The 12,776-nt window shown below is 47.6% G+C and overlaps 1 protein-coding gene across 2 annotated transcripts in view; it reads right to left on the bottom strand.

Moving 5' to 3' along the window:
* Positions 1–12,776, bottom strand: part of CARHSP1 (calcium regulated heat stable protein 1) — a 38,317-nt gene extending 25,541 nt beyond the window's left edge. Inside the window, exons 1-2 of one of the 2 annotated variants that reach the window (XM_072878259.1) lie at positions 12,714–12,776; positions 11,185–11,296 (exon numbers count right to left, since the gene is read on the bottom strand). In XM_072878259.1, the coding sequence (XP_072734360.1) occupies positions 11,185–11,296; positions 12,714–12,761 (160 nt within the window). In that variant the 5' untranslated portion in view covers positions 12,762–12,776. Of the gene's footprint in view, positions 1–10,887; positions 11,031–11,184; positions 11,297–12,713 lie in introns of those variants that run through there. The other variant, XM_072878261.1, reaches the window with a different exon arrangement.

The raw sequence follows: 12,776 nt of genomic DNA, 5'->3' as shown, positions 1-12,776 counted from the left end.
ACAGGGAACAAGCTGTCCCTTCCAGTGCTCGCTCTCAAGCTCCACAACTCAGCTCTTCCTTCAGTGCTTTTGGAAGTCTGAAGCTCTCCCTCTGCCATTACTTCCATGCTGGCACATCCCATGTGAATTTATTGCAGGATTTATTTCACTTTGGCAGAAAATATTTATACCAAAACATGAGAAATATCTCATGTATCTTGTGTCTAAGCGTCTTAGGGCTCATCTACAAGGCAAATGGGCTTATACAGTGTCATACTATTATAAAGAATAGTTATACATATGTAAATCCCTAGGCACTTTTGAAAAGTTCTCCCTTTTTCAGCCTCCTCTGACATAACGAACTTCAGCCACGATTATGGGTAAGTTTGTTCATGTGCAACTTTGAGCCTTTTAAGGCTACTGAAATCCCCTGAAATATTTATGTGGCCCAAGCATTACTCACAACAATTAGTTTACTGTGTTTCCTCCCTAATCAACATTTTCAATACGGGAAAACAGTTCACATTACAAAGATCTATAACTATGGAAATTTATGAGGCATACAGTATTGGCAAAGGAAAAAATAATCCTCTGAGGATATTTCATCTGCCAGCATTACAGCGAGAGCCAGATGGCAGGGTGCAGAGTCAGAAACCCCTCACAAATACCGATCACACCAGTACCATGAGGCACCCACAGACCCCAGGCTCCTTTTCGCCAGGCCTGGCTCTATTTTCTGGCTGTCCCAATGCACAGGCCATCTCCCAGTCTCACTGCCTGACACCTCCTACACATATTTTAAAGCATCCTAGTCTAATAACCTGAGTATATTTCAGTTAGATCTCTCAGAAATCAATTACACAAAAGGCTTGTGACTGAAATGTCATTAGGAACCTGCATCAATATCAATTAATGACCAACAAATATACAATTTACTGAAATACTTTAGGAAACAGAAAATCCTCTGTATCTGACACAACAGTGATTTTTGTTGAGCAACACAGAAATGCTCTTGATTTCCATTAAAGTCTCCTCCTGTCCTATCCTGTCCCACAGTTTCCTGCCTGCACCCTACTTCCCAGGCTCCAGCGGCACAACTGCTCCCCACACAAGTGGCTGAACCCACAATAGGTTTTTCTACCACAGCAAAGTTTTAAAACTACATTCCACCTGCATGAAAAGTTAGCAACTGGCTTCATCACTCCAGCAAAGACGGCTTGATGAAACGCATATTCAGCCTGTCCTGACAGAGCACTCGGAGGTGTAGAAATGCACATTCCATTAAAATCAAACAAAAGGGAACATTTTTACACACACACACTTAAGACAGGAGATGGGATGACAGACCTAAATTTCAGTGGAGAAAGTTAATATATATATGCTCACAGATCACTGGCCCATTTAACAATTGCATTTCTGTTTTTCTTCTTCCCTCCACCATATTTCTCAACCCAATTTACAGTATATCTCACCGTGCTGCACTCAAGCTTCTGCTTGTGACCCTGAGACCCCGCTCAGTGTCCTCATTTCCTCAGCTCTGAAGCAGAGATAACAACCTCCTTCGCAGCAGCATGGTGAGGACTAGCCATGCCCGCACCTTTGGATACAAAACCCTGACTGAGCCGCAGAGATTCCTCAGGCTGACGACAGCCAGCCGTGGTTCCCTGCTCAAATCCAGACTCAGTCTCGCTCCAGTCTGGATCATATCACAGGAAAGGAACGAGACCTGAAAAGAGACTTCTTGCAAACCAGCTTAACAGAGGGAGTTAATGCTCCCTCGCTTTCCTCTGCCAGCGTGCGACCGTGCTGTGCCTCCTCAGCCTGCGTCTCGATTGTGGCAAGGCTTCGTTACTGCTGAGCCCTTCCCAGCACCTGCCCCTCCTGCGGCCGAAACCTCTGCCCCGCAGCAGCAAGCAGAACGCAGCACACCCACTGCCAAGGTGCCTGCCCCAAGACCAAAAAACCTCCCTACGAGAAGTTCCATTCTGCTTTTGGTGAAAAGGAGACTGAGGCAGTGGCTCTTCACGCTCTGCATTCGTGAACGCCGCTCACAAGCAAAAGTCATACTCACACTCCACCAGGAGACAAGTGCTTCATCAACACTATACAATTAATGCTTAGCTCTTGACTCTCAAACTGAAATTGTCTTAATTTAACTAAAGTCTATAGGACAAGCACTAAATAAATATACACATTGCACAAATCTGTTTTTTCTTACATAACCAAACTACTTGCAAAACAGAAAATGTTTTACCTTACCTCTTGTTAGACCTCCCCTCAGCTCAGCCTTGGCAGCACAACTATCCCCACTGTGAGCTCCTGCTTTAGATGGATCTGTGTGGTCTACTGCACTGACAAACAGGTAGTCCCTATATGGTGTAATCAAATCTGTGATTGCGTGAATAGTAATATAGCCAAAGCACACACCCAGAGCTCACAGCCTCCAGAACTGCTTCAGGGACAGCAGCCACTTCAATAAACATCCTGAACTCTCTGGAAACTACACATTATACAAATCCTCCATCACATCCCCTTGACGTGTTTTCCACTTTGGAAAACATCACTGATAATACACTTTAGACTTCTAGGAAAAAAATTCTTTTTAGTCTCAAAAATGGCTTACAATACCAATAGTCCAGCAAGTCTACTGTAGACAATGCATAGTTCTTAGCCAACTAATGAGAAAATGGACCTACAGGGAGTTTGATTGCTTTCCCCAATTACCATGTGCACACAAACTTGTCTTTCTTGCTCAGCACATCCACTGTCTATGTTCAGAGCCAGCTAAATGGCAAAAGGAGTCGTATTGTGTTTTACTGCCTGCAAAACCGCAGTGCCAGCACAGGCACGTGTGCGAGGCTGGATTTCGTGCCTACTTACACATCAACAAAACTATTTACCACACAGTGATTTTGAGAGCCGTGGCTCCAGTGATGTGCTGGAAGTGTATGGAACAGGACAGAGCTGTCCAGAATCACAGATGCTGTTGCTATTATTTATGTCTACTGTGTTAATGCTCCAAAGCCAACAGACCAAAGCAAGGGAACGGACAACATAAGCTTTTCAGGGAAGGTAAAAATCAACTGTTACAGTTGAAAAAACGCAGAGGAATCTTGAGGCATGTATGTTCTTCGGGTATAAAACCAAAAATCAATAAATATAGAAGCACATGTTTAACAGAATATTGTACTAAGCATTGTATTACAGCAGTCACTAACCCAAACAGCTGTATCTACTTCAGTTGCCAACACAGAGGGAATGGGACACACAAGCAGAGCAAACACTGCCCACAGCAATGGCAGTGAGTGCCTTTATGAAAGATTATTTTGATTCAATTTACCTGTTTGGCCATGTGCTAATAGTTACATGACCTTAAGAAGTTAACATTTTCCAGATTTGCTCACTGGGAGCTGACAGCAGCCTCCCACGTGCACGTAGCCACACACACCAGCAGCACAACAGGGTAACCAGACCTACCAGCTAGCGCCAGGGCTCCTGCACCAAGCCTGGTGGAAGGAGCCAAGAAAATGGCCAAACCTAGAAAACCATATGTACTGAGGGCAGGGTGCACTGACAGCCAGCTGGCAGTCTTGACGGTGACGGATGAAACCCAAAAGCAAGCTGGGCTTCTGCCTGCCACACACACCCAGAGCACAGGGCGAGCAGCCCAGCTGGGAACAAGCCCGGCGCACACACCACGGGACACGCCAAGGATGGAGATGCATCTTCAACGCACCCTCTCACACAGGGCTCTCTGGGAAGCGTTTCCATATATCCAAGATTTGCAGCCCAACACCCTACCCTGTGAGCTGGGACCCACAGCCTCTCCTGCCAAAAGCAGGCAGGAGTCACGCTTGCCATCAGGAGAAAAGGGCTGCTGGGGTGCTCTTTCCTACAGCAGCCCCATGCACACAGCACTGGGGGGCAGTCCTTCCCACAGGGGTTTAACACGGTGCACAAAGGGCCTGTACAGGAGTGACAGAAGCTGAAACAGACCCACAACCAAGAGAGATTCAAGATCAGCAAGAAAACAAAGGCGGGGAAATGTGTAACGGTGCCTTTGTCATTTTTATCTAGATCAATGTTTTGCATGAAACCTGGTGTTACACATGTAAGAAACCTCAGGTAAGCCTCCACGTCCACCTGCCTCAGGAGCAAGCCGTAAGTCCAGAACAAGTCATGGCATGGCACTGGGAAACCAGGTGCATGCACGTCTGGTGGGTTCACCCTGGTCTTGGTGAAGTCAAGATCCCAGGTCTTGAAGAAGTCAAGATCCCAGGCTGCACAGCTCCACATCGGTGGGGTACAAGAGAGAGAGTTCATCCTCGGGATCTGTGCCAGGGCAGAAGGCAGCACTGCAGCCCAGCCACACTAAAATGTTTAAGAACGAATTTGATAAGGATCCCATACCTCAATTATACCAGCCTAGCGAGTGACCAGCAAAACTACTTTTCTCCCCACAGGGCCGTGATAAATGCCAAGACAGCTCTGCACTACCTTTGTTTCTTATTTTATTCCTCTGGGAGGATTTTCAGGAGAGGTTTGTCTACATGAAAAGCCTGAGGGACGGAAAGGTGGGAAAGGTCAGCATGTGAAAAACTGACCGTGCAGGCAGCAGTATGGTGACACCGTGACCGGGGATGATGTCGGCAGTGCCTGTGCAGCAGCTCTGCCAGATTCAGCCTGGCCTGGCTCCAGCAGTGAGTTTCTTTCCTGAAGACCCTGCTACTGTGGGTAAAAGACAATGCAGTGCATCTCATGTCCCCAGGGAGAGAGACCTTTCTTGTGTAAAACCGGTACTGGGGAAAAGTAAAAATAAAATTTTAAAAAATAATATATCGGAAGACAGTAGAGCTGCACATATATATATATATAAAGATACATTTTCTCCTCTGGAACCTGTGTTCTAAACATCAGTGAGAATAATTTTTAGGACTCTGCCGGAGTTCCTGGGATAGGGAAAAGCAGCCTTTCTGCATGGAAACAAAGTGCATGTTTATGCAGAAACTGAGGCTTGTGTAAGTTCACTTTTCAGACACACTTTCCATAACACCATAAAGCAGAAAGTGAATGCAAATATTCACTCTTATTTACTCTCTCCCCCACCAGTAAAATGAAAAACCCACCATGTGAAATACTTTGAAATACTTTAAGAACTCTTTCTACCAGTCTCCATCACAAACAGGCTTTATGAAAAGGCTATCACCACGTTTCATAGTCCCCATTGCTAGACTTTCTCCAAATATGAGGAAACAGAGTCACAATCTACACAGCCAAGTAAATTCTGCCTTTCCCGGCTGCTGTCAGCAGAGCTCCTGGTCTGTACATGCCACTGCACAGATAGGCACTGCCTTGCTGAGCTGGATGAAAAAATCTGAATCATTTATTTATACCTCAGTAACAGGTGTAAATTTTGTAAACAGGAAATTCTTTTACGTTGCTTTTTTGGCAAGAAGTTGTAGTCATGCAGTGGTTTACTTTAATCAAGTAACTGACATAACTGAAAACAAGCGAATGCCTTTGACCAGCCTTCTGAAATCATATCATGAAGGGCTTTTCCTTCGTGAATGGAAAACAATAATCACTGAGAAGGCAGGAGCTCATAAAACAATATAGTCCATATCACTAGAGTGCCTTGGTCAACCTGACTGGCTGTGCAATGTAAACAAACCAAACATTAAACGAGTAGTAACATAAAAAGAGAATTCCTCCCCAGCTGGACAGGCAAGATTAAATGTTTATTTCCTGGACACAGACTACTCTTTGTCTGGACAATCTCTTAAATAGCAAGTGGCAAAGAATTTGAAAGCTTGGGAAAAGCAGCGCTTCTACAAAAGGTTTAAGATGCAGAGTTGTGCCTGAAGAAAAGCAGCATGACTCCCTATGGCAGAGCTGCCACCCTGCCCAAATTGCCCAAATACACCATCCCTCCCACCCTGCCCAAAACCAGCACTGGGAAGGCAAGGTGAACGTCAGATGCTGGATTGGCTACAAACCTCCCTTATCTCAACAGTCACCTGCATAAACAGCCTTTTGGAAGCAGAGGTTCACATTCTGATCCTCAGAATTTTTTATTTATTTTTTTTTTACTGTTAGTCATCAAAAAGCTGCAATTGCAGGAGGCAGCTGCGTCTCCACACCAATTGGCAGTCTGTCCTCCACCACGGGACATACACCGCTGCTAATGTGACATGCAGTGCACTACACGCAGCTGAGCAAAACAGAGACCCACTGCTACAGGGTCCTACAGCGCAGCGTGGGAGCGCTCATCACGCTGGCCACGCTCCGCTGCTGTCTCACGGCTGCAGCACCTTCAACGCTCGATCCAGCTTGGCTTCCCACCCCAGTTTCGCAGCAGTCCCCAGCGTGTTAGCTCACGAGCTCCCACGCAAAGTAGCAACAACAGGTACTTTACTTTCCTTCTTGGGATCAGCCTTAGCTCTTAATGCTCTGCCACTTCCGAGGTCATATGCTGCTCATGACGCATGGCAAAGGACCAGCATAGTTTAATATTCAAGAGAAACTATCAGGTCAAGGTTCTCTGTTTTCCTTCGTGCCGCACAAAAGGGTCTGTGATCAGATTAGGCACAGAGCCATCGGGGTAAGGAACACGGCCGTGCAACGCGGCACACGCAGGCTTACTTGCTTTTTCCAGAAAACTGTAATAGAGCCCTTCCCTGCAGCGCTGCTCTTGGTGGAAAACCACCCAGGGATTTAACTGCAGGTTATTTTGTTTTCTGTGTGCCTTTACCCCTCCGCTATCTGGTCACCTTTCAAAGGGGGGCTGCAGCTCAACCCCAGGCTTCCCGTCCCAGACCCCGTTGCTAGGTGAAATGTCACAGGGCACCAAACGGAATTATTACCCGAACAGCCCGGCAAGAACCCAAGGGCCAAATTCACATTTGCTGTCCTTGAAACACCCTAGTATTTAAACATCTGTCAAGACCTTCACCCTATCTCCAGCTCCTCCCTGGAGAAATGCAGAATTCAAGGCAAGTGCTAGATTAGCCTGCGGAGCCTAATGCTCACACCGTGGATAATGGGTCAAAAATGTAATGTTCGTTTGCTTTAGACTACTGTTCAGTTTCTAAATTGCATTAATAATGCAGCAACCTCTTAATGCGAGTGTCATTACCTCCAAGCTACTGAATCATTATTTAAAAAGGATTTCTTAGGTTACTTCATTATTTATCTATATTTTAAATCATCCTAATGAAAAAAGCAGCTGTGCAACAGCCTCAGACCAATGGCAAATAAAGAACCAGCAAACCTCTGAAATCAGTCAGTAAGACTGCAGCATCGGAGGAGCCACTCAAAGGAAACCTGATTTAACTGAAGCAGGAGGGGGTTTCCAGGCTGCTGAAGCCCCGTCCATTAGCGCGAGGTCAGGCTCCCAGGGCAGAACCCACGCCCCATTTCCCCGTAAGCCCTACGGCCAAGCCTGAGAAGATGCGACTTGACTTGTATGGTATTTTACAGCTTCCCTGGGGGAGAGCAAACAACAGAAGCACCACTTTAACATACTCCACATGCCCCAAAAATGACAGAAATGGAAGCTAAGTAAGTGTCTTTCTGCACCGCGCAGAGACAAAGAAAGCGTCAGTTTGGTTTGTCTCCCAGATGCACCTCACAGCTGCCACCAAGGCAGGGATGGTATTCTGAGGTGCCACCTCATGAAAGAGTGGTTCCCATCTCTGCATCTTCTGTTCCTTAATGTCTTTTTTTCTTAGTAACAAGCTGAGGGGAAAAAAGCAAAGTCTGCCTCCAAAGCGGTCTCGCTCGTGCCTGTTTATGAACACCAAGAGGCAGCTGTTCATTCTCAGAAAGGGGAGGCTGCGCAAGCAGCAATGCTGCAACAGGGCGAGTCCAGCGCCGCGCAGGCAGCACTATCTCTGTTAGCTACTGCACAGACACCATTCAGCGCCCCGTTCAGTGCTCCTCCTGGTAACACGGGTTATATCACCAAGCTATATCCACACGCATCATGAAAAAGAACAGGCACAAAGAAAAATCCTGAAACTGCTACCTAGCTAGCAGAGGTCGGCTCAGAGGAACAGAAGTACAGAACTGAAAGAGCAGAGAGCAGCGCAAGGCTACGGCAGCTTCACCTGGGCTCCGAGTTACCCCCTGCAGCCCCCAGAGACCATCCAGGCAGGCAGTGATGAACAGAAATGAGCAGAGATTGGTGCGGAAAGCAGAGGAAATGAAGATTACACATCTGTCCAGAGGGCTGCCTCAGACATGAGGAAAAGACAGTATTAGACTGAGATAGAAGGAAGCAAAACAACTGTCTCTACCCTACCCTGAGGGAAAAGAGAAAGCAGTTAGTCAGATGAATGCTCTCTATTTTTCATTTTAACCAAACTACGCTGGGGAGCGACACATCATGCAAACCCAAATCACCACTCTGCATCTCTCGTTTCTCTACACAGTGTTTCACCTGTGTCTTTTTTGTTTGGTACTCTACATCAACCTGTTGCAAAAAGCAGGATCTGAGTTTTGTTTTTTTAAAACTGTTGCATAGAAAAAAAACCAAACATGCCATTTCATTCCTTTTTTTCTCCTCAAAGATTGCCACCCCTGTGCTGTGCAGAGTGCTGCTCCCAGCAGCCCCCAGAAGGCAGCTCCCAGCCTAGGGAAGGGAAGGGATCCCGGCTCACACCGACGCGCTCCCCTCCCCTGATCCAAGACAGAAGTTGATCGGTTTTGCACTTTTCAAACTCAATTCCTCTCCTTAGTCTCTCTCAGAAACTTTCCAGATGAGGGGCAGATTAACCATCAACTCTTCTCATCAACATCCAGAATATTTATCAACATAGACTTGAACAGTTACAATCTCATTAAATTTTGCCAATGATGATCCACAACAGTCTTCTTCCAAGTTTCAAGTAGTTACTGTCAATCCCTGCCAAGTCTACCCCATGGCCAGTGATACAAAAATGGTTCCTGATAGAAACTTGAGACAAAAACAGACAAAAAGGTGAAATCAGTAACAGCTTTCACCCTGAAGCCACCCTAGCCACAACCAGCAGGCCCCAACTGTTTCTGCACCCCACAACCCACTCTCGGTGAAACGGAAGCAGAGGAAGGATTTCTTTACTTCTGCCACTGCCAGGCTTAGCACCAAGAACAACCCTGGCCATTGCCTGCTGGTCCTATCACCTAGAAATAATCCCCCACACCGCATTGCATCCAAAGAACCACATTTTGTGTAGTGAAACACCAACATGGCCTGGCAGTTTGCTGTAAGGGAGCTTTACTAGCAGTAGATAACATTCATATTCAAGGTGCGTTTAATTCTTCAAGTGTATATAAAGACTGGATTCACCAAAAGTACACCACTACCCAGAAAGCAACAATCTTAAGAGAAGACAGAAGTCAGCATTACCTGGCCTTATCTGGCTACTTTCAAATTACTTGTATGCAAATATTTCTATGCTTACATGCACGGAATTAAAGGAAGGGATGATGCTGGTCAAAATATTTGCAACCATGGGCAAGCCACAGTGACAGAAGCTCAGGGCAGTGGAAAGGGTCGCTGCAGCCAGAAGCAGGTGCCCAGGACACAGGGGTCAGAGAGGCAGCACAACCACACAGCTGGCCACGTCACACGTGGGTGTCACAACGCACACAGTGCTGTGGGGCGAGCTCCAGCCTCAGCTCTGCCCCTGCAAAGGGCCACTTGCAAGAAACATGTTTTCTCTCCTTTTACACCCCCACATAGCATGCGAAAAGAAACCCATTGCCAGAGAACAGTCACATCTTTCCTACATTTTCTTTGGCGCACACAACTTTCTTCTGTAAACACACAAAGTCTTCATATATGCATACTTTTTTAAAAAAACATTATCCTTACTACCGGTTAGTTAAGCCTCTTTAGATTTGACAAGATACTAAGCTGCATTTGTGAAAGCGCAAGCCCTCTACAGCTACGTTCACAGGATTTGCTATCTTCCATTATTAATCACCAACAGAAGAAAACAAAATACATTTGCCAAACATAATATAATAATCAGAAGGTGAAGGTTAAGAACAGTAGTCCAAAAAAAAACCTCTCAACCTCACAAAAAATAGTCATCAGGAGGGTCACGTCAAAGCAGCCTTAAAATTTTCTCAGACTCTCCAAGAAATCAACTCTGGCACCACAGAAGCTTTTGCAAACATTCCTCAGAAGTAGCTCTGCAGTTCCAGCAAAAACGGTGTCAGAAAAGAACTTCAAATCCCCTCCCTAAAAGCCAAATTCAGAGGCACAGATCCAAAAATTAAGCTTAGAGGCTTCTCTACAAGGGCAAGAAGTGTCAGGGATACACATCCTGCATGCAAAGAGAACACGCAGTAAGAGTTGTTTTCCCCAGTTTTAATGAACAGAGGCGCTGACTGTAAGAGCAAACCGTTCATGCCGCAGCAACACACTTTCTGGCAAGACTGTAAGAAGTTTTGCAGTATCCCTCTAAGCAACCGGTGCTATTAGACCTATTTCCTCCTAGTGGAAGAAAGCTCGCATTTAGCATGCTCTGTCTTTCTCGCAATTTATAAAATAAGTAATTCCGAGTGTACCAGTAACACATCCCCAGTTCCTAAGTGCAAGAAAAAGCAGAAATAAGTATTAAAATAAAATAAGGAAGCGAACTAGCCCCGATATCTTAAGTGAAGTAAAGCCACTGAGGCGGAGGAGGCGAGGCAGCGCACGATGCGCACCCAGCAGACACACCCGGCCCGGCTTCCCTCCCCGGCCAGCCGTTTCAGCCCCGAGAAGGGCTGCCCGAGCCGGCCACGCCGCGCTCCCGCCGCGGAGCGACAGGACCTGCCCGCCCTCGCCCCCCGGCTCCGCTCGTCACTCGGGAACGCACGCCGGCCGCCACAGAAGCAGCCCCAAACCCCCCCGGCCCGGCCCGGAGCCCCGCTCACCTCGGGCGGAAAGGGCTCGGCGGCGCGGCCGCGGCGGCCCGGGCTGGCGGGCGGCGCTGGCGCTGCCGCGGCGCGCCCCGCGCTATAAGGCGGGTGGGCCGGGCCCGCAGCCCCGGCCGCCCCGCTCCGCCCCGGCCGCCGCCTTCCCGGGCCGCCCCGCCGCCCTGCGCCGGGCCGGGGCGCGCTGCCCGCGGCCGGGGGCATGGGGGCTGCCCGGGGAGGGCAGGCTCGGGAAACAAAGCCGCAAGCCGGCGCCTTCGGATGCGACTGACTAGCCCGAGAGCTTCGCTTTTTTACCTTTAATTGCATTGCCCCTCCGCACGCAGTTCCCGCGGCGGAGGGCACGCACAGAGCGCACCTCACCACACGCGGGCTTTTCTCCCGGCAACGGCCAAGGCGACCACCGCGTCTGTCAACAAATAGAATTACAATAGTGAACTGAAAATGGTGTTAAAGAAGGGATGATACGGCCAGAGAGCTCAGTAAAACCAGTTGAAGTTACAGAAGAATAATCCCGGTAAATTTTCCCCAATTTTGCAGTGAGGAAGGATGAGGCACTGAGCTGTGGCGCAAGCCGATGAGAAAGGCCACGCGTGTGCTCCCGAGTCGCGTCAGTTGCTCGTGTTTGGCATCGCCTGCGTGAACCAGAGCTGCCATAACAGGGCCTGAAGTGGAAGCTGCAGCAGGACAACTGATGAGACAGTACAGGACAGCGAGGAGGACAAACTCTCAGATAACTGTCACGGACTTTAGTAGGAACACAAGAATCGCTGAAAGACGTTAGGGCAGAGAGCTGTCTGCGTCCGGTATCCGGCCACCAGTGTTTTAGCAGTGCTTTCATTTGTGCGCAATTTTCCTAGCTGATAAAAAACCACAGTATTCTAGAACATGGTTTTAAAAAGACAGCTTAGACGCTGAATTCTTTCTGGTTCTTTTCCACTTTTAGGTACCAGACAAAGCGTGTCCTCATATCATTACAAAGGTGAGATTTATAGGAGATAGAAGTATACACTCTTTTAGCCAACCATAATCACAAGAAACAGCAGTGTGCAACTTCTGGTAAAACTGCCACAAACAGGTTTTAGCAGGGCTTTTTTTCACGAGGAAAAATAAACAGAAGTCCTATAACATACAGTGCTTGATCTGAGACAGGGGATCTGGAAGAGGTCGCACAATATGAAGTAACCAGCTTCCTATGTCAACCACATGGTCGTCTTCCAAAGTATCTTACTTCTCTGTCCACTTCCATTCTGCACAAGATCTTACCCCTTTGTAAGATACATAGTAATGGGACTGATGACTTCGCTTGCTTAAAGCATTAATTTTATTCCTGGAAATCTTTTCTCTTTTGCTTCGTGTGGCAAAACTGACTGATCTTTTCGAGGTGGAGGAGGATGAAGGGAAAGCACTACGTAAGTAAGCACTGTTCAGAGCAATCTCCCCAGACACACGGTCTGGGATTACAGCCGTGCTTTCCTCAGAAGTTCAGCACTCGTGAGTCATCTCTCTTCCTTTCCCTTCTCTCCCTCCTCTTCCCAAACAGAAATGCACGGCCTATGGGAGATACGTGACAACGTATGTCCACAGTCATGAGGCTGGTTTTCAATACCAGATTGCGGACTTGGGGGACCCTCCATGTGAGTGTGCGTCCGTGTGTCCCCAGCTATCACAGTTAGGAAATGTGATTCTGCCTGCTGCTTTTTTCACCAGCTGCTGGAGACAAGAGAGGTTCCAGCTTCCCCCTAAACTCCAAGTTGTCTCCCTCCCCTTCTCCTTTCCGTACAATTACTAATGACCAGTTAACCATCCTCAGCACACATGCCTACCTTGCTCTCTCTGTCCCTGGTGTGGGGTGGCCGGCAGCAGGGTGGCATTGGCTCCTTCCCAGG

This window comes from Ciconia boyciana, chromosome 13 (genome assembly GCF_034638445.1).
Source record: "Ciconia boyciana chromosome 13, ASM3463844v1, whole genome shotgun sequence".
NCBI lineage: Eukaryota > Metazoa > Chordata > Aves > Ciconiiformes > Ciconiidae > Ciconia > Ciconia boyciana.
Note: the sequence above shows the minus strand (reverse complement) of the source record. Positions and strands in the feature narration are given on the sequence as shown.